General features: G+C 34.6%; 2 protein-coding genes across 5 annotated transcripts in view; both read right to left on the bottom strand.

Annotated features, from left to right (window-relative positions):
- Positions 1-404: 404 nt before the first annotated feature.
- Positions 405-4,065, bottom strand: LOC132562589 (zinc finger MYM-type protein 1-like). Its single transcript, XM_060227341.1, has 2 exons — positions 3,827-4,065; positions 405-2,451 (listed from the first exon to the last, which is right to left on the bottom strand). The coding sequence occupies exons 1-2, from the start codon at positions 4,063-4,065 to the stop codon at positions 405-407; spliced, it is 2,286 nt and encodes a 761-aa protein (XP_060083324.1).
- Positions 4,066-7,725: 3,660 nt separating this feature from the next.
- Positions 7,726-24,425, bottom strand: part of LOC132562584 (IQ motif and SEC7 domain-containing protein 2-like) — a 77,672-nt gene continuing 60,972 nt past the window's right edge. For 3 of the 4 annotated variants that reach the window (XM_060227331.1, XM_060227332.1, XM_060227333.1), the window contains exons 4-13: positions 21,663-21,744; positions 21,358-21,390; positions 20,646-20,820; positions 19,737-19,876; positions 19,322-19,447; positions 18,880-18,979; positions 17,654-17,775; positions 17,235-17,451; positions 12,683-12,732; positions 7,726-11,508 (exon numbers count right to left, since the gene is read on the bottom strand). In XM_060227331.1, coding sequence (XP_060083314.1) covers positions 11,317-11,508; positions 12,683-12,732; positions 17,235-17,451; positions 17,654-17,775; positions 18,880-18,979; positions 19,322-19,447; positions 19,737-19,876; positions 20,646-20,820; positions 21,358-21,390; positions 21,663-21,744 — 1,237 coding nt within the window. In that variant the 3' untranslated portion in view covers positions 7,726-11,316. The remainder of the gene's footprint in view (positions 11,509-12,682; positions 12,733-17,234; positions 17,452-17,653; positions 17,776-18,879; positions 18,980-19,321; positions 19,448-19,736; positions 19,877-20,645; positions 20,821-21,357; positions 21,391-21,662; positions 21,745-24,425) is intronic. The other variant, XM_060227335.1, reaches the window with a different exon arrangement.

The raw sequence follows: 24,425 nt of genomic DNA, 5'->3' as shown, positions 1-24,425 counted from the left end.
GATGAAAAAAGAATGGCGTAGCGAGGCCTTCATTATTAATGTAAAATAAAAACAATTGCATGCTTGGGGGTGTATTAGAATCATCAATACTGGATATGGCAAAAAAGGTTTTATTGAGTACTTAAGTCAGTGGCGTAAGGTATTTTGATTACAGCATTGTAATCATTCGAAATTATTAAAAAGACCAGCATATATAAAGATTATAAAGATTTTAATCTCACTTTTCACATTTGTCAAAAACAACTTTACGATACAAAAGATGAGATAAAGAAATATACAACACAATACCAATCTAAAACGTAGATTTAAGGGAAGATTGTACCATGAAACATCAAAAAGTTACGAAAAATTTTAAAGTGGTTATCTACCACAAAAAGACATCATTCTGATCCTCCGGTATTGGTTTAAACGAATTGCAACTTTCGAGACTTTGCTGCCGCGAAGTCATCAATGACAGTATCTATGTCAACCTGAGTGTCCCGATGGGTATGGAGGACAGCAAGAGCAGACAGCCGTTCTGTCGTCATTGTTGTCCGGAGGTAGGTCTTAATTCGTCTCATCGAGCTGAAAGATCGTTCGGCTGATGCAGTCGATGTCGGCATTGAGAGAAGTACACTAAAGATATTTCTAATGTTTGGGTATAGATCTCGACTTGTCCGATCCAGGATTTCGCAGAGACCTCTTGGTCGGTCCTTTAGTGGAATGGCTACCCATCTGGTTCTCCATCGCCGAACTTCCGTCAGGTAAGACGCCTTGTCGGACAGGTCTACTTCAAAGGCATCAAACACTGCGTTGACAATATCGTCAGTGAGTTGCTGAAGATTACGTGGGAAGAGCGTCTCTGCTTTGAATCTACCCTCGCTATCCAATAGCCGTGTCTCCAGCTCTGTGATCAAATGGTCAAGAAAAACCAAGAACAGACTAACTTTCCAATATTGCCTTGGGTCGGGTATCTGGTAGTTTGCACGTTGCTGCTGTCGTCCAGTTTGTCTCGGGACGCAAGGTTGAATACCGTATTCTGCGGCTACGCCGACAGCCTGGTCAAACAGCTCATTCCAAACATCATCATCCGCTCGTTCATTTCTGAGCATACTTATTACAGTCCTGCATTCAGTGGCGGCTTCCATAAGGTCGCAGTCTACTGACTGTAGATGGTTGGAAAGCGCAACAGTGCCGCTGAGGATGTGTTCAGTAACGACCAGCCCAATGATAAACTCGAACCTCAAAATTGCTGCCAATCTTCCACCCGCTTTGTCATCTCCGTCGTTCTTCAACGCCTCCAAACTACTAACGATGACACTGAATGAAGCCTTGAACGTGTGTAAGGCATCAGCACGACTAGACCATCTCGTTTCGCACAGTGTTCTCAGTTTGGTCCTAGACTCCATTTGATCTTTGGCGTTTTGGTCACCGAGGAGCTCATTTTTGAAGTACTGCAAGCGCTTTGCTGAATAATCGAAAGCAAAAGCGATATCCTGCACCGTTCCCATGATGGTCCGTACACAGGCTTGGGAAGAGGAATGAACAAGGGCAAGATTTAACTGGTGCGACTTGCAATGCACATAGGTGGCATGCGGAGCTGTTTGTCTTATAATTGCCTGTACACCGCGAAATTTTCCAGACATGTTCGATGCCCCATCATACCCCTGAGCCCTTAATTTTGCAATGTCCAGGCCAAAGTTCCGAAGAGCTTGTATGATTTCAGGAGCCAAGTCCTCCCCCTTAATGCTCTTAACATGTATGAAACACAAAAAGTCTTCTTTAACACATATTTCACCGTTTTCTGTCGTATCAAGGTAACGCACACAGACAGACAATTGCTCTTTGGTAGATTTGTCTGTACATTCGTCTGCAAGAACGGCGATGTACGGTGACTCCTTAATTCGAAGTGTAATTGCTTTGGTGACATGAGACGCCAGTATTTCAATTAATTCGTTCTGGATATCTGGAGATGTGTACTTTAACTGCGCGTTAGGGTTGGAGATGTGATCTTGGACCACAAGATCATCTGCACACAGAACATTCAAAATTGCCCAAAAATTGCTCTTTTCTTCAGTGTGCCCCCTGATTGCAATGTTTTGCCGACCACACAGCAGCAACACCTCGATTATCTTTTTCAATATGTGTCTGTTTTTGTTGACATCTGCTTTGTGAGAAGAGTCGAGTTTTGATACAATTGAGTCATCCTTTCCAGTCATAATATCAATAAAATGATCCGCCGAAATCTGACAGCCATGGTGAGGTGAGTTCTCTGCTTCATGACGCTTGACGTAAGTGGAAAGGTTGATCCAGTCATCTACTGGAGATCTGAATGGCCTCTCCTTTCCAGACTTATCTCCAAATATGAAGCAGTGCACGCAATAAACTGAATCCTTGGAGACGGAATAGCGCATCCATGGATGTTCTTTCAACCAGGTGTAGTTGAATCTTCTCTCGCGGCCATGTACTTTTCTGAAATAGAAAGACACTGGTATGTAAGTACATGTAAACACAAAAGTACCGAGCATAAGTCAAAAGGGACATTCCGAATACGACATCATCAATATAAAATCACATTCACTGAGAATTAGCTTATATTCTCATTAATACCTAGTATGTGATAAATAGAATCTTACACTAGTGACTATGTAGCATGCAATATGAAACTTATCAAACTAGTTGATTAACTCGATATGCTCACAAATCTTTATGCAAGTGGCATGTAGAATTATTGAGCGATTTTCATGTACAAATACATGATGTAACAACGTAAAATCATCTATTTGAAAAACGCTTTTAAAATTGCATATATAGTACGGAAGTAGCATGTATTATATCATGAACCATATATGTTTCATCAGACGGGTTCTATATACGTTAACTCACTTTTCTGCTGAATTTTAGTTTCAACTCGTACGTAAAGCCCTTTTCAAAATCCTTAAAGCCCTTTTCAAAATCCTTACAGCCCTTTTCAAAATCCATATAGTTTAGATATGTTTTTTCCTGAATTTAAAATCTAAATTCACCCTTTCTATTTATCTATTGAAATCATATTTTTAAAAAGCTACACAAAAAGAGCATTGATTTTTTTATCGATAAGCGTCCATAAGTATGAGGAAACTGTATTGTTACAATACATGTAGTTTAGACACATATTTTGTTGTACTTTATGATCCTTAATGAATGCAAAAGCTCATAAAATCATCGTTACCTTTTATTATGCATAGGGTAGTGGAAAAAGAGCTAACAATACCCTTGAATAACAGAAACAATATGTCTTAGGGTAATGGTAACGAAACTGTCAATGAACTGGGATTGCCGGTGACCAGACGGCTTAATCGCTTAAACTGACGGTCTAGTGTTCAGAAGATCCTGAGTTCAATGCTGCATATTTTTGTTCTCTTAATTCCAAGAAGTATTCTTATATGACCCAAATTGTTCATAAGACGAAAAAGAAACAAGTTGGCATATTTAACAAATGGCGAATGCTGTTAAATTGATTATTTGAAACAAAATGTAGAAAACAGCCGTATATTACATTTCAACCACAAACATACCGATATGAGGCACAGAACACTAATACAAACACGCATAAGATTATGTGTTTTTAGTGTAACGTGTGTATGCGCATTTTGCCTCCTATCTGTAATATCTCTAATATAGATGTTATAGTATAGACACTTGTAACACAATTCTATTAGTTGACGATTTATTTCTTTGTGATGATATTAGATATATCTAGGCCATTATTTACAGTAATTGTGAAATACTATAGGAATGGGGAAAGACCGGGCTCGAACCCGGAACCTTCTGAACTCTAAAACTCTCATTTGCGAATAACCAATACCTTTGTGGAAAGGGAAAACCGAGCCACTGATCCCAGGACTCTAACAAAACTTTCTTCTTTATTTGATCTGTTAACTGTTCGCAAGCTAGGTCAACACAACATGGTCCTTCTTTTAGTTCTTGCTGAAGTTTGACTGGGTCTGATTTGTCATCGGGAAGCGATTCGGCTATATTTGACGAAGACTCTTCAACATCAGACTTTGGAACCTTTTTGAAAAAATCTTCTATCTTTTTCGACATGATCTCGAAAATGTAAGCGCTTGTTAACTTGGTTACGGAAGTGTGTCTGGTATTATAAAAGTAAACTTGAAACCTGGAAAGTTTCCGGAATATATCGTCGCAACGGTATATAAAACAAATCGCGAGAAAAGAATCATGCACATTATGGAAATAGATTAATAAACAAGAAAAAGAAAACATGTTTTCTCGAATTTTATTCTTGCATGCTTGAGCATGCAAGCATGCACGGACGCTACGCCACTGTAAGTCTTTTCTTGATCATTATAAGCAACACTTGGAATATTATGTTCGACATAATGCAGGAGAGGGAGTAATTTTATTGAGAAGACATGAAGTTTTGAGAATTTTCTAGAAGTTACTAGGGTTATCCTTCCTTGATTCATGAATGTTTGACTCCAGATTACTATAAAACATCGTAATTTTTCCTATCTTTCAAATTACCAACATTGTCAGCTTTCTTCCGAAGTCTTTCACGAATCTGACAATGTTTACGTAAAACAGAATGATACCAGGGTATATCCGACGGACGGATAGTTATGTCATAGTTAGAAATACATATACGAACTAATTCTAAACATTTACCAGTAAAGTTGTCAGTAGTGGAGTCAGTGGACGGGGCAGCTATGGTGACCGCCTACCAGTTCAAACTCGGGGAGATATGTGCAAGGTAACGGAGAGGGATATGCTGCATCTCTGTTTGTGAGTAAGGTAGCTATCCGTGAAAAAGTTGTATTATTTGTATGTTGTCTCAAGTGTATCATTCGAGACTGGGACATTAGTGTTTTAAACTGCCTGCTGTGACTTATATTTCTCCTGTATATTTTGTCCATTTGTTTGGCCTGATCCTTATCCTATGATTCCCAGCCGCCAGTTTGCGACAAATATACATGGGCTATCCTAACATCATCCTAGATAGAAGACATGCAGTGTTAAATGGCTTTGATCTTATTGTATGTAGCTCGATTAGCTGGGGGAAATATTTGTATTTAACCATTCACCAGAATAGAACTATTTACCAAAATATGTCATACAAACTTCGGCAAATTTGGAAGCGTCACCACAGATTCGAGTAGCTGGCAATGATTAAATGATGGAATTCATGGTCACCGGTACTAGAGATATTGGTCATTTTTCTTCTAATTGGGAAAGTCGGATGTAAAGACCAAGGAGTTTACTCAATTTCAGGTAATGACATCATTAAAACATTTATTTTTCCCAGTCTATTGTAAGTTGTCGCCTGCTAAATGCTGTCTCCGAGTTGATATCAGTCTGTAAGTTGTCGTCTGCTAAATGCTGTCTCCGAGTTGATATCAGTCTGTAAGTTGTCGCCTGATCAATGCTGTCTCCCAGTTTATATTTAGCTGTAACTTGTCGCCTAATCAATGATGTCTTCCAGTATATATTTAAGTGTAACTTGTCGCCTGCTCAATTCTGTCTTTCAATTCATATTAAGCTGTAACTTGTCGCCTGCTCAATGTTGTCTCCCAGTTTATATTAAGCTGTAACTTGTCGCCTACTCAATGCCGTGTCTCAGTTTATATTTAGCTGTAAGTTGTCGCCTACTCAATGCTGTCTCCCAGTTTTTATTTAGCTGTAACTTGTCGCCTACTCAATGCCGTGTCGCAGTTTATATTTAGATATAAGTTGTCGCCTGCTCAATGTTATCCCCCATTTTATATTAAGCTGTAAGTTGTCGCCCACTCAGTGCTGTCCCCCACTTTGTATTTAGCTGTAATTTGTCGTCTACTCAATAATGTCTGTCAGCTTATATTTAGATGTAACTTGTCGTCTGCTCAATGTCATGTAGATATACATGTACTAATTTTTCTATTTCCTATCTTCATTCAAAGACCCATATGAGTTATATGAATGTGTATGCAGAGGGATAGGAAACTTGTTGCCATAAATCTTTGCTCTGTTTTGATATCTCAAAATTGAAAAAAAGTCTAAAAAATCTTATTGACTTCCTTTGACACATAGTCATAAACCGAGATTTCAGAATAAAACCCCAGGAAGATTACGTGTTCTGAATAAGTCTTTTTCATGGTCTGGACAAAACTGAACTCCAAAGATATTTGGAAATCTGAAATTTATAACATGACCTTTCATTCTTCAAATGACCTTTTCTAGAATATAGTTTTTTTCTTAAGTTTAAATGTTTGGCGTCCCTTTCGTGTCCATCAACAGCACTTATATTTTTTAAACTGTGTCTTTGTACATGGTTGTTCATAAAAATATGAATTTCTGTTTCTGTTGATGTTTGGTGCGTTGTTTTCATGAATGCGATATTTTCATTGTTATATTTGATAAATATTCCTGAAAGTGCTATTATTTGTTGTAAGAGTACTCCATCATTTCTCATCGTTTTGAAGTTGAAAAACTTGGTGTTGTTCGTTTGAATACATAAAGATGATTACATATCATTTCCAAGTGCAAACACACAACTTATAAGGTAGATGCATGAAAAAATATTTTGAGTCCTTGTTTAATTTTAAAAATCATAATTTAGTGTAGTCTTTGGAGCCAACAGTGTGACAAGCATGACAGTGGGGAACCATCCTTAAACAGTTTTTGTTATCAATATTTCTTGACAAATACTAAGATTTAAATGTAGGTTCCTTTAAGCACCTCTGAACTGCTAATGTCCATTTTTGGGCCTGATAAACAAAATAAAAACAAAACAAAAAAAAAAAAAACCAAAAAAAACGGCCGACAAGTGGTCTTTTTGTATTTTGATTGTTGTGGTTTGTAAACTCTATTTCATTCAATTTTACAATTGTAAAGAAATTGGCCACCAATCAGAAGCCTAAAAATCATCCATCTCTATTTCGTGAGAAGAACTCGATGGATCGTTCTCATGTATTGGTTCCCTATATTCTTTTGTTGTGCATTGTCCGTTTTGAGACACATCGGAAAAGTGAAATGGCTGAAAATGGACCTTTTTGGATTTTGACAGTTAAGTTTGTTATTGCTATATCCTGAATCAATGAAGGGATCTACCTCAGTAGCCTAGCATTTGCTCCCTATTATCCATGTTCAGGAGGAAGTTTCTGAAAATCAAAATTGCTGAGAGAAAGCCATCTTGGAGTTAGTTTGTTATTGTTATTTGTGTACAATGTACTTGATGAATAATTATAACATTCCACTTGGAGGTTTCACTCCGTCCTCAGTTGTGCACGTTTCATTTCGTGGACAATTTGAAACTTAAGAAAGCCTATGGTTGGCACTTGCAGAATGTCACTTTTCTTCAGATGCATCTGATGGATTTTCATTCAATTTAATATGTTTCCCTGATTCACTAGTCATGTTCAATACAACAAATGATCACGTGGTTACCAGTAATTCACCTGTCAATTTTGTACCAAAACAAATTAACCATTTTTTAATGTAAGGTGGTAATTTCACATAATCTACTGTCTATTTCCTGTATAACCTCCTACAAATTGCCTACAATCACAGTAATTTGAGATATAAATCACGACTACAAAAATGTAAAGCAGCTGGGTTAACTTGTAACAAGTGAATTAAACTTGTATCCTCCGAATGCCGGTATGTTCATATATTAGGTCACTTGGGCTCCTTATGTACGAAGTCTCATTATATTTGATGAAGAGTTGAGGACCCTCCTCTACTTATATAAAAAACAAGAGGTACATCAGATAGGATTTGTTTCTTGTTTATTTTTTTTAAGTTACCATGAATTCATTTCTTTTGTTGTACAAGGTCACCAAGTAACAATATATGATATTGTTAAATATAAGGTGAGAAAAAAACAATATTGCTCAAATTATTTTGGTCTTATATTATTTTGCTTCCACACAAACACAATTCACACATTATTTGTCTTTTCAAGTTAAGATGAATCACTACAAGGTACATATATCTTACTATTTTTATAATTGTTCCTATTTACTGGGTATAAGTTTGGTTGCACAAGCCCAAAATCACACAAAGTCTCTCTCCTTAACTACAGTCTTTCTCCCTCAAAACACAATTGGAGTTTCCTTTTCACATTTGTCCTCTGTACATATTCACATTTCATGCCTCACACACAAAGTAGTTCTGCAGGAAATCAATAACTTTTAACTCCCTGTACAACTACCATCAGCACACACAGAGAAGCTAATTCCATAGAGCTTTACAGAAAAGTTAAATGTTCACTAAACAGTCTCACATTAAATTTTATAGGATTGATATGGGACTCAATTGTCTGAATATCATGTTATGTTGGAGTAGATCACTTCAAACTTCTATCACAGTACATACCACAGGTAACAAAATCTAGTACAGTTAATTTGTGTTGGATCTCAACACAAAACACAGTCTGCTTTGTCTATCACCTCAGAACCATGTTATTGGTTTGTTTGGAGAAGGTTGCACTCCATGGTAGTTTCATGTCTTATACAATAGTATATTTACCTCCGAATTCTTAACGTGGTTTACACAAATATCTAGATTTTACTAGATTTTAACTTTCTGTAAAGCTACAGGCAATTGTAAAGTACATGTTATTTCTCAAACAAAAAATCATTACACAAAATCATTTCTATCTGTATTATACCTAGTTCTAATAGTGAACAATTTTTCTTGGTTATAAAGAATTGTCTCGCCTTATTTTCACACTACATTGTTCAAATTCTTTATAAACAACTGATATCTATGTACAGAATAATTTACGTGACATATTTGTTTACAGCTCAAGAATACACTAATTACAAGCCTCATTTGATGAGACAACATATCCGTTGTTTAAAGTCTGCTACATATTGTGGGTATCAGAATTGTAAAAATCGCCACTTCACTAGAGTGTGTTCTAGTGTACCAGCTAGTACGAAACACTTTTCAACCTCGCAACACTTCATTTCAACACGAACACAGCAAACTGACATCCAAGTACCCAGCCAATAACAGCAACTTATTACAATAACAGATTTGCATAAGTTAACATAGTTAAAACATTGTGTTCCTACACACACGTTTGATTTACTTTGAAACCCAATATTTTAGGATATCCGGTTATATTAAACAGATGTTGTCAGTGTCAAGTTTCACTGACACATGCTGGAATCTGTGGACCAATCCAATTAAAGAATCTCGGACTTGACCTTAACTTAATATAGAATTTCGTAAGTTTCTAAATACATGTAATATCATTAGCAGGAAAAACATTCGAAGGTTCTTTTCTCAGATCTTCACAAACCTACAAAACTTAATATATGGTATAGGATCCATCATCCCTGTTTCATCATGAAACTGTACTAAATTTACCACCTTGGCTTGTCAGATCTATCCACACATTATAAATTCTCCAACAGTAAGAAGAACACTTAAATATTGTTCAGTTTATCACGAGCAACGATTGGTCTACATTAAATTAAACATTCAGTAATATGTGGATAATTTGTTAGCCATCAAGCCCAATAAATATACACTGTTTTAGTACTTTCCTTTCTGTTGACATGGCCAGGACAAAATAGCCTCCATACTTGACTCAAAGTAGACTAAATATTCATTAGCTTGGCTCATGCCATTCCGAGTCAATATATGCTCACATCTGAGTCAATTAACAATAGCACTAAAAGTCTGAGTCAAAGTTCATGGTCCCACGCAAGTATCGAGTCTTACTGTTTGCTCATGTATCAGTCAATAACTGTTTAAGTACTGCATGTAGTAGTACTTCCTCAAGTCCGAGATTTTTGTGAAAGGGGTTGTCTCATTTAGCACTCATGGTAATTAATCATCCCTTACATATAGTAGGTACCTGTATACCAAATAGGTAAATATAGGTACAATACCTGTTGTTTATGATTATGTAGACAATACAAACATGGAAAATACAGTTTAGATACCTGTAATCAACGTCCTGATCACAGAAAACACATGTGAGGTTTGACACACCTGTGCACTATTGTGATTACACACAACACAGGTAAAGACAGGTAAGGTCAGATAAACGTGTATACCTTGGTGAGCAAGACAACACAAACAGGCTGTAGATTTGCAAGAGACAGGTACCATTGATAACGAGTGGCTAAAACTACATCACATGTGTATCAAACTGTATACACATTTTAATTATCAGGTTTTTGTAGATACGTACATACTTTTTTTGTATAATCAACTTTTTATAATATTGTTACATCATTTCAATGTGGATCTTGCTTTCTCTTGTATAGAATGATGCCATCCCCAAGGAACAGTGCCAGGTACCTGTCAAATGTTTTCTATATGTGTACACTTCCAGGAATTTATTCACAATCGCTCAATGGATCCTCTCAATTCAGCAGAAATTCTTCCATTTTATATAATAAGCTCTATTCAAGAATAAAATACCCTCCTCATCCTCTCATGTGTCATTTTAAATTTAACATATATATTTTTCATAAAAACAACAGAATTTTGTTAACAACTCAAATCTTGAAATTTTGATTCAATTGCTCTGTTTACAAGAAATACTTCAGATTTTAATACCATTTCCAAAACCTTTACAGATGTTGGTTAATATTATATAGAAAAAAACTCTCAGCTCTTTAGCAAACATCATCTGTGCCGACTTTTAATAAAGTTTCAAGCACCTAACTGACACTGACCATGGCACGTTCTGTACATGAAAATTGTATATTCCTCAGACCAATTACTGAGACAATTTAAAACATTAATAATAATGACATATAAGTGCTAGCCCATATCACAGACAGCTGTTACTTTCTTTTTTTTTAATCAAATGATCATTACAAATGATTTTGGCAAAGTAGAGAATATGTGCAGCGGTAGTAATCTAAATATTGATTTAAATTCAATTTACTTTATCCAAGAAAAGATTATGAATAAAATAGAAAGTAAATTGAAACGCCACCCTTTAAGGTAGCAAAACGTTTTTTAAATTCTAATATTTTCAAATATCAGCCCCTATGCTTTCTATGCATACTTTACAAAGAATCACCTCCTGATCAATAAGAATAAGTTTGCTTGATACATCTTGAACATAGTACATCCTAAAGAGTCATATTAGAAAATAATTTTCTCCATTCTTGTTTTGCTTGGTAATGATAAACATTTATCATATGTGTTCCCAGGGAGATTTTCTACCTATCTATTGTTGAGGATTGGAATTTTACACTGATAAGACATCACACCATCAACATAGCAAGATTGTAACATTCAGCCTTGATCTGTCTTTCTCGCTGATACTTGGCTTGAAGTAGCTAGCCTCAGAGAAAACAAGGTATGACAGCTGGTAAGGGAGACCATTCACACCTCAGTGCCTTCAGGAACTGATCCAGCCCCATGTAGATACACGACGGAGGTTTTAGGATGTCTTGGTCGAACCCCGCGGTGTTCCTGTGACGACAGAAAGGGTGCTCGTGAGGCTGGTGAACGCTGAGGATGCTGAGCCCCTAGGGATTCCCCACTACTGTTGACACCACCAGAGCTTCCTGATGCCTGCAAGTATCATATAAAAGTTGAACTACAGCTAATTCAGCTGACATTATGTATTAAGAAGTTTGTGATGTGGCTGGCAGCCATCCTGTGTCAGCATGAAACTCAATGATTTTGATCTTCTTGGTAATATATTGAAATAATTACTGTCATTAACTTAGAGGAACTCACTTTTAAATGACACATCAAAATATTAAATCTTTAATTTGCATTGGTCAGTATCAAACTCTTAGGATAAGTAAATTTGTATATTCAAACAGATCCCCTTTATTGCACTGGATATAAGTATGTTCACCATTAAACAACCCAGCGAGACACACCCTTGTACTAGATATAAGTATACGCACCATTAAAATATCCATCAAGACACACCCCTGTACTAGACATAAGCATACTTACCAACCCAGTGTCCAGAGAAACACACCCCTGACCTAGATATAAGCATACTCACTACCCCACTGTCCAGTGAAACATGCCCCAAACCTAGATATAAGCATACTCACCACCCCACTGTCCAGTGAAATACACCCCTGACCTAGATATAAGCCTACTCACCACCCAACTGTCCAGTGAAACATGCCCCAAACCTAGATATAAGCATACTCACAACCCCATTGTCCAGTGAAACATGCCCCTGACCTAGATATGAGCCTACTCACCACCCCACTGTCCAGTGAAACAGGCCCCTGACCTAGATATAAGCCTACTCACCACCCCACTGTCCAGTGAAACATGCCCCAAACCTAGATATAAGCATACTCACCACCCCACTGTCCAGTGAAACAGGCCCCTGACCTAGATATAAGCCTACTCACCACCCCACTGTCCAGTGAAACATGCCCCAAACCTAGATATAAGCATACTCACCACCCCACTGTCCAGTGAAACATGCCCCTGACCTAGATATAAGCATACTCACCACCCCACTGTCTACTGAAACATGCCCCAAACCTAGATATAAGCATACTTACAAACCCACTGTCCAGTGAAACATGCCCCAAACCTAGATATAAGCCTACTCACCACCCCACTGTCCACTGAAACATGCCCTACACCTAGATATAAGCATACTCACCACCCCACTGTCCAGTGAAACATGCCCCTGACCTAGATATAAGCCTACTCACAACCCACTGTCCAGTGAAATACACGCTGCACCTGATAAAAATATACTCACCACCCCACTGTCCAAAGAACATCCACTACTACCTCTCCTCATCCCTGGAGCTAAAAAATAAACACAACACCATTAACATAAAGTAGGCAGTGAAATCATCACAAAATTTTTCACGACTTTTAAGAACCAGTCTATTCAATTATGGATGACTTTTAAGAACCAGTGTATTTTTAAATACTCATGACTTTTAAGAACCAGTGTATTTAAATATTGACGACTTTTAAGAACAAGTGTATTTAAATATTGACGACTTTTAAGAACCAGTGTATTTTAAATACTGACGACTTTTAACAACCAGTGTATTTTTAAATACTGACGACTTTTAACAACCAGTGTATTTTTAAATACTGACGACTTTTAACAACCAGTGTATCTAAATATTGATGAATTTTAACAACCAGTGTATTTTTAAATACTGACGACTTTGAACAACCAGTGTATTTTTAAATACTGACGACTTTTAAGAACAAGTGTATTCTACTTGGGAATGTTGAGTAATGCAATGTTGGAGTCATTCACATAACAACAGACAGAAATCCATATCTGTCCACCCTGACCGAAACAGAAGTTAAAATATAAAAGAATTCAGAAATGCCATGCTAAGAAATGTTTACTTTGTGCTTGATTGGTTTCGTATATTGTTATGTTTACTTATGACTTGAGAGCTGTTTACCCCACAGAGAAATCTGTCCAACCTGACATTATGTGGTTTATTTCAATCAGATTAGAAGTATAAGCATCCTACTTAATGTTTTTAATCAACATTGAGATCAAAGCATTAATGTTAACTAAAACAGGACCTCAGGCCACTCAGGAAGTCAGAGGTCAGATCGCTCATGGAGTCGGAGGTCAGATTACTCAGGGGGGTCAGAGGTCAGATCACTCAGGGGTCAGATTAGAAACAAAGTTGGTTATGTAAGAAAACCAGGTATCAGATTATCCTTGATGTAATAATATACTTGTAAATTGGATTGCCTAGTACATCAAACGTCATAAAATTCAGGGGTCATTTTAGAGGAGATGTCATACTACTCAGGACCTGGATTAGACAGGAGTTCAGACTTGATGAGATGTAGGGATAACCAAGTTTGGGATCAGAAAAATTTCTCCATGAAAGGATATACAATGTAATGAAGCTATATTGTACAGACAAATACAAACACAAATCTTCTTGATATATCAATAATTGTAGTTATGATTTTGTAGTTGGTATCATATATTTCTTATTTTGGTATATATTTTTGATATATCACGGCAATCATTGTAATATATTTAACCATAGTCTTCATTCCAATTAATGTTTTATATATAATTTTGCTATCAAGACAACACATATTCAATTTCAATAATACTGATTTAAATACATGCTTGTAATATGAAAATTTGCTATGAGAACAGTTAACATAAGTTTTATTACACTAGTAGTAACGTTATACTCCTGTAAACTTCTTGATGAAAATATTTCAAGTAAATCAGAAAGTTTTACATCAATACAGCTATATCTATAAATATCTACAAGAACAGCATTTGTTTAATAATACACAACCAAAATAGCAGGGATTTATCTCGTATAAGATGTAAATCTACTAATACATAACTTTGGATCAATGTAGCCTGTTGATGATAATTGACATTATCTTAAAATATAGCTTATGTATTTGTTATACTGTGTTCAATGTCTACAGGTTCAATGTAACAGCCTTCAGATAACTTACTGTAAATCACGTATATTTTGTGAGCGATTAATTCTGGCATTAATATACGGAGAGAGTCACTCACAAATTAAAATCCTTCCAGATTATTTCTAAGAAAATAACACTGGATGGCATTCCTATTGATTTGGTTACTGATATCGGAGTCTAGAATGATACAGTTTTCTTACATAGCTCAGAATTCGCATATTTTAAGCCATTTCCAGATCAGCATTTTTGAAATCATGTATTCCTAAATATGTTTGAAAAGGTAAGTTTGTGTAATAACATAATGCAACTGATTTACAGTATATAATAGTCTTTATATCAGCATTAGGAATTCAATAAAAAAGACTTATGTTTCGTTCTCTAAGACAAATAAACTAGGATACAAATTTCCTATCAAAAATGAGTATAAATTTTTCATTTTTGAAGTAAAATGTTAACTGTTAAAAATGTTTGATATAAATCCCTGATATTGAGGTGTTAGAATAAGAAGTTTAAATATGATTACATTATCATACTAATATAAAAACAAAGACAAAGAAAGTGGTATAAAAAACATTCAACAGAGAAAATGAAAGTGATAAACAGTTTTGCACGGAAACTGATGGAAGATTGTAAATGTCAGATTTAGAAATATATGTCTCAACATTTAGACAAGACAGACAACACACAAAGCTGACAGTTTGTATATAAAAAAAAACCCATTCCAAATTGATTTGTAAAAATACAATGCAACTTCAGCCTTGCGAAATCATTATTACAAAATGAATCAAATGTGCTTACTATCCATCTCAGTCACTAAACGAAAAACTCAGATTACGAAGCAAGATGCCAATGAGGCTTGTGTCACTCACCAAGTCTTATCTTTTGTCACGATAATCTAGTTTGGTCATAGGAATCTTTAGAGGATTATATGATTTATATATGATTTCCACACGGATTTAAATAAATGTACCATAATTCTTTGTATAACACTGAACTATCTTTACAGAGTTACTTCCCTTGACCTACTAATTTTTAAAAGATTTACTGTTCTGTATGATTATTTGATATTTGTATTAATTAAGAAAAGAAAAGGAAATAAAATTGTTTTTTCTCCCTTGTCCCTCTTGATCCCTCATAATCTGACTTTTAAAGGTAATCTCCTATATATATATAGACACTGCTTCATGTCTAGCCAGAAGAAAGGGGGCATTCTTTTTACGGCTTCATTAATAGCTGATACAATTTTTCAGACATCTTAACTTGAAAGTGAACTTTCTGATGTGCAAAACTGACTTTGTTTCTCTTGGTTATGGTTTGAAATACCAAAGTAACTTGTTTGTTATTAAAATTGTTTGGTAACAAAATTATCTTTATCCCCTTCAAGATTCTATTCCTACATGTATTAACATTAGAGCAAATTTTTGTACCTGGCATTTAATATTACAGATTAAAATTTTGTACTCAATGGTTAATATTACTTTCACATTTAGCTACTATTACATTGTACTATATATAAGTATTCAGAAACCTAATTTTACAGACAGTCTCCATGGAAACACAATATATAACTACTTTCATACTGTCTGTCAGTTGTGATAAGAAATCACAAGGTCTATGATAAATATTTTTAATGTACATTGTCCTGTAAATGGACTGTTAAGTATATTAATTGGTGGTGTGTGGTGACCTTCAATAAACTATAATTCTTATTTTGAAGGATTGGTTACAATATTATTTGGATGAAATATCTTGCCATTTCAGAGAAGACTTTTAAAAAATGTTGAAAACAGAAGGCGGACATTGCATCACAACATAAACTAAGCTCACTAAGTTTTTTAGCCAGGTGAGCTGGAAGTGCAAGTGCTAATCACCTAGCAACAGGCACATAGTTAAGTCACAACAAATAAGACCGTGTCAAACTCAAAATTTAGGGGGAGAGAAAGAACACAAATTTGAAATGATGAAAAAAAAGCAAATAATTTTTGCAAACTCCATGAACATGAAATTATATATACACATATATAATATTCTGCCCTGTGCAATCCATGTAATATAAAATTTTACATTGAATCTTTTGCACAGTAATATTTCTTTTATCCCATAGTCCAACCGTCAACAGGACATCTAGGGAAAAAAATAGTGGCAAGTTAACATAGTTTTCTTGTATAAAAACAACTCTATATTCCTGGTATCTTCCAAGTCACATGTACAATTGAATGACAGATCACTACTTAATTCTAAAGAAAAATTAAAATTGATAGTCTACATAATGAAACTGCTCACCTGACTTCTGTTAATATGAATCTATCATGCACAACTTACTGACATACAAAACATTGACAAAGTCAGTGACCCATTTCTGTCAAATCTAGACAATTGATATTAAATTCTACACCAGCAACTGGAAACAGTACTTGTTTCAGACCTTCATGTTATTTTTTTTTGTATATTTTGTGTAATACAGACAATATAAGACACATCTTTGCAATACGATCTACACATCTCAATTGATTCCCTAATATAACTATACATCACTTTGAATGTGAAAGGTAATAGTATACAAGTCACAAGGAACCGATTGTTTACATTTTCTTCTGATCAATTAGTTTAAATGCTTCAGATCAGTTATTTATAGAAACTTTATGGAAATCTGAAGAACTATTTATAAAATTAATACACCTGCATCAAGCACATAAACAAGGATTAATAGAAAATGAAGCAATATTAGCTAGCGTTAATGGCTCAAATATTTAAAACAGTTTTCTGGCACAAGCTTATTAATTCAATGTTAAGTAAATAGGCTTTATGGATCTTTTTAGTTTGGAGTTTGCAGTAAACATAACAAAAACGCAGTACATGCACATGCGTACCTTCGCACAGATCAGTGAGAGAGTTGGATAGGGGAAGCTTCTTCAAGCCACCACATTCAGGGGCAGACAATCTATTTAAGGTGGGATCAGATGGCTTCGAGAGTTCGTACATTAGTACCCGGGAGTCGTCGTTGGCGTAGTGACGATCAATAGTGTTATTTTTGGCACTGTGACGCTGCAGCTCTTCTTCAATTCTGTACTGTTCCATACCATTAGACTGTTGGTAAAAAAGTTTGTTAGTTTTCAATTAAAGAAATTTGAAAGTTTTCATAAATTCTTTTTTCTACTATTATTTCAATATATCGAATTCAGAATCATACCAAACTTCAAGTTTGTATTTTTTGCATTTCATTGAATTTTTTTTTACAAAGATATACACAACCTTGACTTTGATATAGAATACAGTTCTGAGATTTCACCTCTAAGATGGCTTCCTTAAGGTCTTCCACAAACTTTTGCCGGTCATGGTCGTTCCTTGCATTGAATGTGATTAGTACTTTCCCATCAAGGCTGTTGTTCAAGCGGACACCATATTGATAATCTATCAGAGAAAACGGATGTACATTAAAACACAATGTATCTTTGACAGCTGTCATTGTGGCAATTGATATTTTCCATCACATTTAAGCAGCTGTTAATGAAGGAATTTGTTTGATGTAAACTTCAGCTCTTGTTGATGTGGTAATCTGATATCGTTTGTATTGATTTTAATTGATGTTTATTATCTATTTACTAATTTGCATATGTTTGAACTAAATGACTGAAGGAATGTCCCCAGCTGTTACAGGTGTAAAGATGGATATGCACTAACTGGTGTTGATTTTACAGATTAGATATATCAAATCAGTGGATCAAAAGGGCCATAACTCTGCTAGAAATAAGTTTATCAACACACAGGGTCTGTATCTCCTTTGTTATTTGAAATAAAATTAAACGTGAAAATGCCAATCCCTGTTTATTAAGACAATGTATCAGTGTTACTTTGTAACACATCAATAATAGAACTATCTAGAATACCTTGGAAATGTACTGCAGAAAATCTAAGACTCTAGAGTATTGATGTGCCAATAAGCACATGCCTGGTTGTAAGCCCATTATTATCTGTTGCTGTTCAGTTTTTCCTGTGATACTAGTACCCCCTCCCCTACCCTTACACACATATCCATGACATTGGGTCAAATCATATACTTCAGCTGGTACTAAAATTTTACACCAAATTAAAATTTCAGAATTACAAAATACCACGATATGGTAATGTGTTACAAGCAATTGCAAGGGACATAACTCATTCATCCATGTAGCCATACATATATTTCATATAATACTATACACAAAGACATGTAAACAGTTTGAAATAACAGTAAGAAATATGTAGAAATTTTAAAATATTTGTCACTTATAGATATTTTATAACAATTTTGTTTCACTAAGACAAAAACTATATACCTCTTGAATGAATTTAAATTGAAATTTTAGTAAGACACTGAAAAGTAACACGCTACAGACAGATGGGAAAATGGATAACAGAGAGATGGCAAACAGATGACAAGTTATCAGAACAGTTCACATAGTTCAATGTAAACTAATGTGTAAAATATACTAAGAATACTGGAAAAAATATGACTTAATGAACTTGTGTACTTACGTGCTGTCTCAAACAGGAATACTTGCATACCACATAGAGAAAAAGACTGCTTAAAGGCATATGTAATACCTGTCTTCTTCTTGCTGAAGATTTTTGTTACCTAAAAGTATACAAATACATTTTATCCTGAGTTTTTTCTTTACATATCAGAATAGAATAAGTTGTAACCAAGCTAGAAAAAAAAATCATCAGTTTTCCAGTTTAAAGACAATACATCAATTTTAAAAGAGAATAGAAAAACCACGCAAAAAATCAGCCTTCTATAATACTGTTTGACAGAGAAATGAAGAACTTGTAAATTTTTTATGAAAGTGTGATTGGAGCAGGCATGCCTCTCGCCATTTCCTCATTTTTTGTATCAGGAAAAGCGTTTTCTTATTACTCTCAAGCAGACAAAACAATAAAACATGAAGTCATTTTCATATGGAATTTGAACACTTACAAAGATGATATCATTGAAGAGAAACACCTCCCTCTGATGCAGGCCAATCTTCTCTTTCTTCTGTGGATCATGAACTTCATACAGTCTACAGTAACACACAAGTCGCCGATGGGATAGCGCAAGTTGCTGTAAATCAATAGAATATTTTGTTTTCAATTTCAATTCTGTTTTTTTTCTTGTTTGAATCATAAAGCTTTCTTTTAGAAATTTGGACTTAAAATAAATGTCTGAAAATATTATTGCAATGGTGTCTGTTTGTATATTTGAATAAATTTCAGGAAAACATAAAACATTATGGAAGATATTTTTAATAACAATGGATAAATGACGTTTTTATATATACTATCAGCCAAAGTGTACTGATAAGTCTGAACAAAGGTATTATAAGCTCACTATATATCTACAGAATACTTACAGGTTTCTTGCCAACAATGGTCTGCTCCACTTTCATCACCTGGGTAACATGATCAACACCTGGACGTAACTCAGACACACTTATCCTCTCATAAATACCCACCAACATATCACGATCTACATCATCTCCATCATCTATACCTGTAATGATAAAACATCTCTCTCATCATCTACATCATCTATACCTTAATATAATGATAAAACATCTCTCTCATCATTTCCATCATTATACAATATATTGATAAAACATCTCTCTCATTATCTACATCATCTATACCTTAATATAATGATAAAACATCTCTCTCATCATTTCCATCATTATACAATATATTGATAAAACATCTCTCTCATCATCTACATCATCTATACCTATAATGATAAAACATCTCTCTCATCATCTCCATCATCTATACCTGTAATGATAAAACATCTCTCTCATCATTTCCATCATTATACAATATATTGATAAAACATCTCTCTCATCATCTCCATCATCTATACCTATAATGATAAAATATCCCCTTCTTCAAATCCCATATCTAATCTATCAACTAATTTCTATACAGGAAATTAAATCTATAGTATCATGACCACAGGATTTGTGGTTCTAAAGAAGAAATTAATGACTTGAAAGTTATTGACAGATCGATTGACAGACAATTCATGCCACATATTACAATCTAGCTGAATATGCTCTACAACAAGTGAGCTAACAATTTTACTAATGAAATTTTCATAACCATTCCAGATTTCTGGTGGTACAAATGAACTGCTTTTTCAAGACATTTTCAATATGATATTGAAGACTAAAGAGACCATGCTCAATGTACTTGCTGACAGTTGACCTGACTATGCACCAATAAGAATTACTTGAATGGTCATCATAAACCAGGAAAATTACAACACAAACCTCGTAAATTTTTTATGAAGTCTTCTAGCTTCATCCTGCGCTCTGCCTTAATATTGGAGTTGTGCAGGTCGGTGTTGAGCATGATGATGGCAAAGGCAAGAAGGAACACAACATCTAGGTTTTTAAAGTTCTTCACTTGATCAGGATTACAGAAGCAATATCTTGATGCAAAAGCCTGCCAAAAAAAATATCATTTTTACAACCGTGACTGGCCACAATCAGCCATCTCAAATATATTGCATAGAAAAAAAATTCTGAAGCTGCAAACCTCTTTATTTCTACTTTTGACATATGTGCATTTACTTCATGTCCATATACTTAAACTTTAAGAGAAGTTGGCTGCATAGAAAAAATAAATTACAGGTTTCCTTATATATTTGTGAAATTGTTTCTGGTGATGAAATAAAATAAACATCTATATATTGTTATGACTGCATAAATATTAACACATTCTCTGGATGTTTTTATATAAGCTATCGCACATAAATCCAGAGTATCTAGGTTCATCAAATATCTGGTTTCACATAAAAACTAAAAACCAGATTATAGTAATTAAAGACTAACTAATAGTAGTGGTGACCTTCACTTGACCCATATCCCTCTGTGATTTCCAGAAGTCAATGCCAAATGTAAGTTATAAAATTGGAAAATAGAGTCACCAGGGTAAAAAACTCCTGTACCAGAAAAAGTATACCCCAATGCTATTACTTACCTCCATAAGTCTTTCAATTTTCTGAGCCTCTCCCTGAAAGTAGACAATAATCATACATGATAGGTGTAAACATTAATCACCCAGTGATAAACAAGAAGGGAGTGGAAACACTGCGATAGCACTTACAAGTCATGATAAACAAATAAATCTCTGTATTTTTGCACATAATTCTAAAATTTATCAATTCCGAGGAAGAGCTTTGAATGTAGGAATTAGAATTCAGGAAATACCGGAAAAGAATGAGCAACAAATGGGAGAGGCAAGTGAATAAGGGGATTAGATGAAAGGGAAAAGTATACACATACAGGCATCCTGAAGCAGGACTGGAATTTCCTCAGAGCCATATCCACCTGGAGCCCAGCTAGATCAATCTCTTGAGCAAAGTAACTGAAAAAGATATACATTCATTACTTCAGCTGTGTTATTTTACTTCTCATATTGGCTGCCATTTCACTACAATACAACCATGTAAAACAAAGCAAAATTCTATGAGTATTCATATACCTAGTCCATCCAACCTGGCCAGATAGGGTTAAAGACCAAAGGGCAATAACTCTGTTGGCAAAGCAGATGGAAATAGAATTGATCTGATGGCAGATTAAAATCTCCATATAGTCAGACTATGGTATGTCAATTTTGTGTGCTTGTTGAGTTAAAGTAATCTGCTGTTTTAAACATAATAATATGAGATTTGCAAGTGATCAATTATGAACAAAGGGCCATAACTCTATACTAGGGCCAGAGACATTAGTTTAGTGTAAACATTCCAGCATCACACAAGGTACAAACTTTATAAAATTTGTGAAAAAATGCCTTAACTGATACCTCACATGAAACATGTTTTATTGTTTGACTGTGTTTCTGATTTGTAATACAACAAAAGTTGCTAAGAATAAAAGGATGTCTAGCACATCTCACAAACAGTGACGCCACTTTTAATCGGAGTTTGTCCATTGTAATTCAGTATCATTTGGGTAATTTCAATTCTAAAGCAGGTAAGAACCATCAGGTTCACTTATAATCAAAATTAGTTAAGAACCATCAGGTTCACTTATAATCAAAATGGGTTCAGAACCACCAGGTTCACTTATAATCAAAATTAGTTAAGAACCACCAGGTTCACTTATAATCAAAATGAGTTCAGAACCATTAGGTTCACTTATAATCAAAATGAGTTCAGAACCATCAGGTTCACTTATAATCAAAATTAGTTAACAACCACCAGGTTCACTTATAATCAAAATGAGTTCAGAACCATCAGGTTCACTTATAATCAAAATTAGTTAACAACCACAGGTTCACTTATAATCAAAATGAGTTCAGAACCATCAGGTTCACTTATAATCAAAATTAGTTAAGAAACACCAGGTTCACTTATAATCAAAATGAGTTCAGAACCATCAGGTTCACTTATAATCAAAATTAGTTAAGAACCACCAGGTTCACTTATAATCAAAATTAGTTAAGAACCACCAGGTTCACTTATAATCAAAATCAAAATTAGTTAACAACCATAATCAGGTTCACTTATAATCAAAATGAGTTCAGAACCATCAGGTTCACTTATAATCAAAATTAGTTAACAACCACCAGGTTCACTTATAATCAAAATGAGTTCAGAACCACCAGGTTCACTTATAATCAAAATTAGTTAACCCACCAGGTTCACTTATAATCAAAATTAGTTCCACCAGGTTCACTTATAATCAAAATTTAAGAACCACCAGGTTCACTTATAATCAAAATGAGTTCAGAACCACCAGGTTCACTTATAATCAAAATGAGTTCAGAACCATCAGGTTCACTTATAATCAAAATTAGTTAAGAACCACCAGGTTCACTTATAATCAAAATTAGTTAAGGTTCACTTATAATCAAAATTAGTTAAGAACCACCAGGTTCACTTATAATCAAAATTAGTTAACAACCACCAGGTTCACTTATAATCAAAATGAGTTCAGAACCACCAGGTTCACTTATAATCAAAATTAGTTAAGAACCACCAGGTTCACTTATAATCAAAATGAGTTCAGAACCATCAGGTTCACTTATAATCAAAATGAGTTCAGAACCACCAGGTTCACTTATAATCAAAATTAGTTAACAACCACCAGGTTCACTTATAATCAAAATGAGTTCAGAACCACCAGGTTCACTTATAATCAAAATTAGTTAACAACCACCAGGTTCACTTATAATCAAAATGAGTTCAGAACCATCAGGTTCACTTATAATCAAAATTAGTTAAGAACCACCAGGTTCACTTATAATCAAAATTAGTTAAGAACCACCAGGTTCACTTATAATCAAAATTAGTTAAGAACCACCAGTTTCACTTATAATCAAAATAAGTTAAGATCTCTCAGGTTCACGTATAATCAATAACAGGTAAGAACCAAAGATTTATCAACACGTGTTACATACTCGTTCTTGAATGGTTTTAATAAACACAACTTACATCCTTACATTTGAAAGTGACTAGTTTCTATTGTGCATTGCATAAAATAACAAGGAAAATTAGTTCCTAATGGAAAATTTCAGTGTTTGAATGAGACTTGCAAAATCTGTCAAGTTTATTTATTTTAACAATATCATCTATTCTATATGCCAAGCAAATAATTAAAACCATCATATTTAATACATTGAACAATCAATACATGCTTGAAGGTTTTCACGTTTAACCCAATGACCTTGTACACTAGAGAAATCTGTTTGAAGAAAATGCGGTAGCCATTTACATCAATAAGATAAAAGACAATTCTATCTAGATTAAAGAAATTGAAGCTCTCAAACTGATTTAAATTTAAATATGAGAATCGATATCATACTCAAGTAGGAAAATTAATTCATTGTGTAAAATTGATCTTTACATTATTTTCTAAGAATGCTGAGCCTGCTGTTAAGTACAGAACTTGAAATCTTGTGTGAAGTAGAATTGATCTGATGGTAGGCTAGAATCTCCATATATAGCCAGACTATGTTGATCTCGTGTAATTGTTGGGTCCAAGTAGGTGTTATGTTGAATAATTCACTGGCTGTGCATACAGTCTTTTGATGTACTCTGAAAC

This window comes from Ylistrum balloti, unplaced genomic scaffold (genome assembly GCF_031769215.1).
Source record: "Ylistrum balloti isolate Yb309-2 unplaced genomic scaffold, AGI_CSIRO_Ybal_v1 Utg371456, whole genome shotgun sequence".
In the NCBI taxonomy this organism is placed as follows: Eukaryota; Metazoa; Mollusca; class Bivalvia; order Pectinida; family Pectinidae; genus Ylistrum; species Ylistrum balloti.
This window is presented reverse-complemented; position numbering and strand designations above follow the sequence as displayed.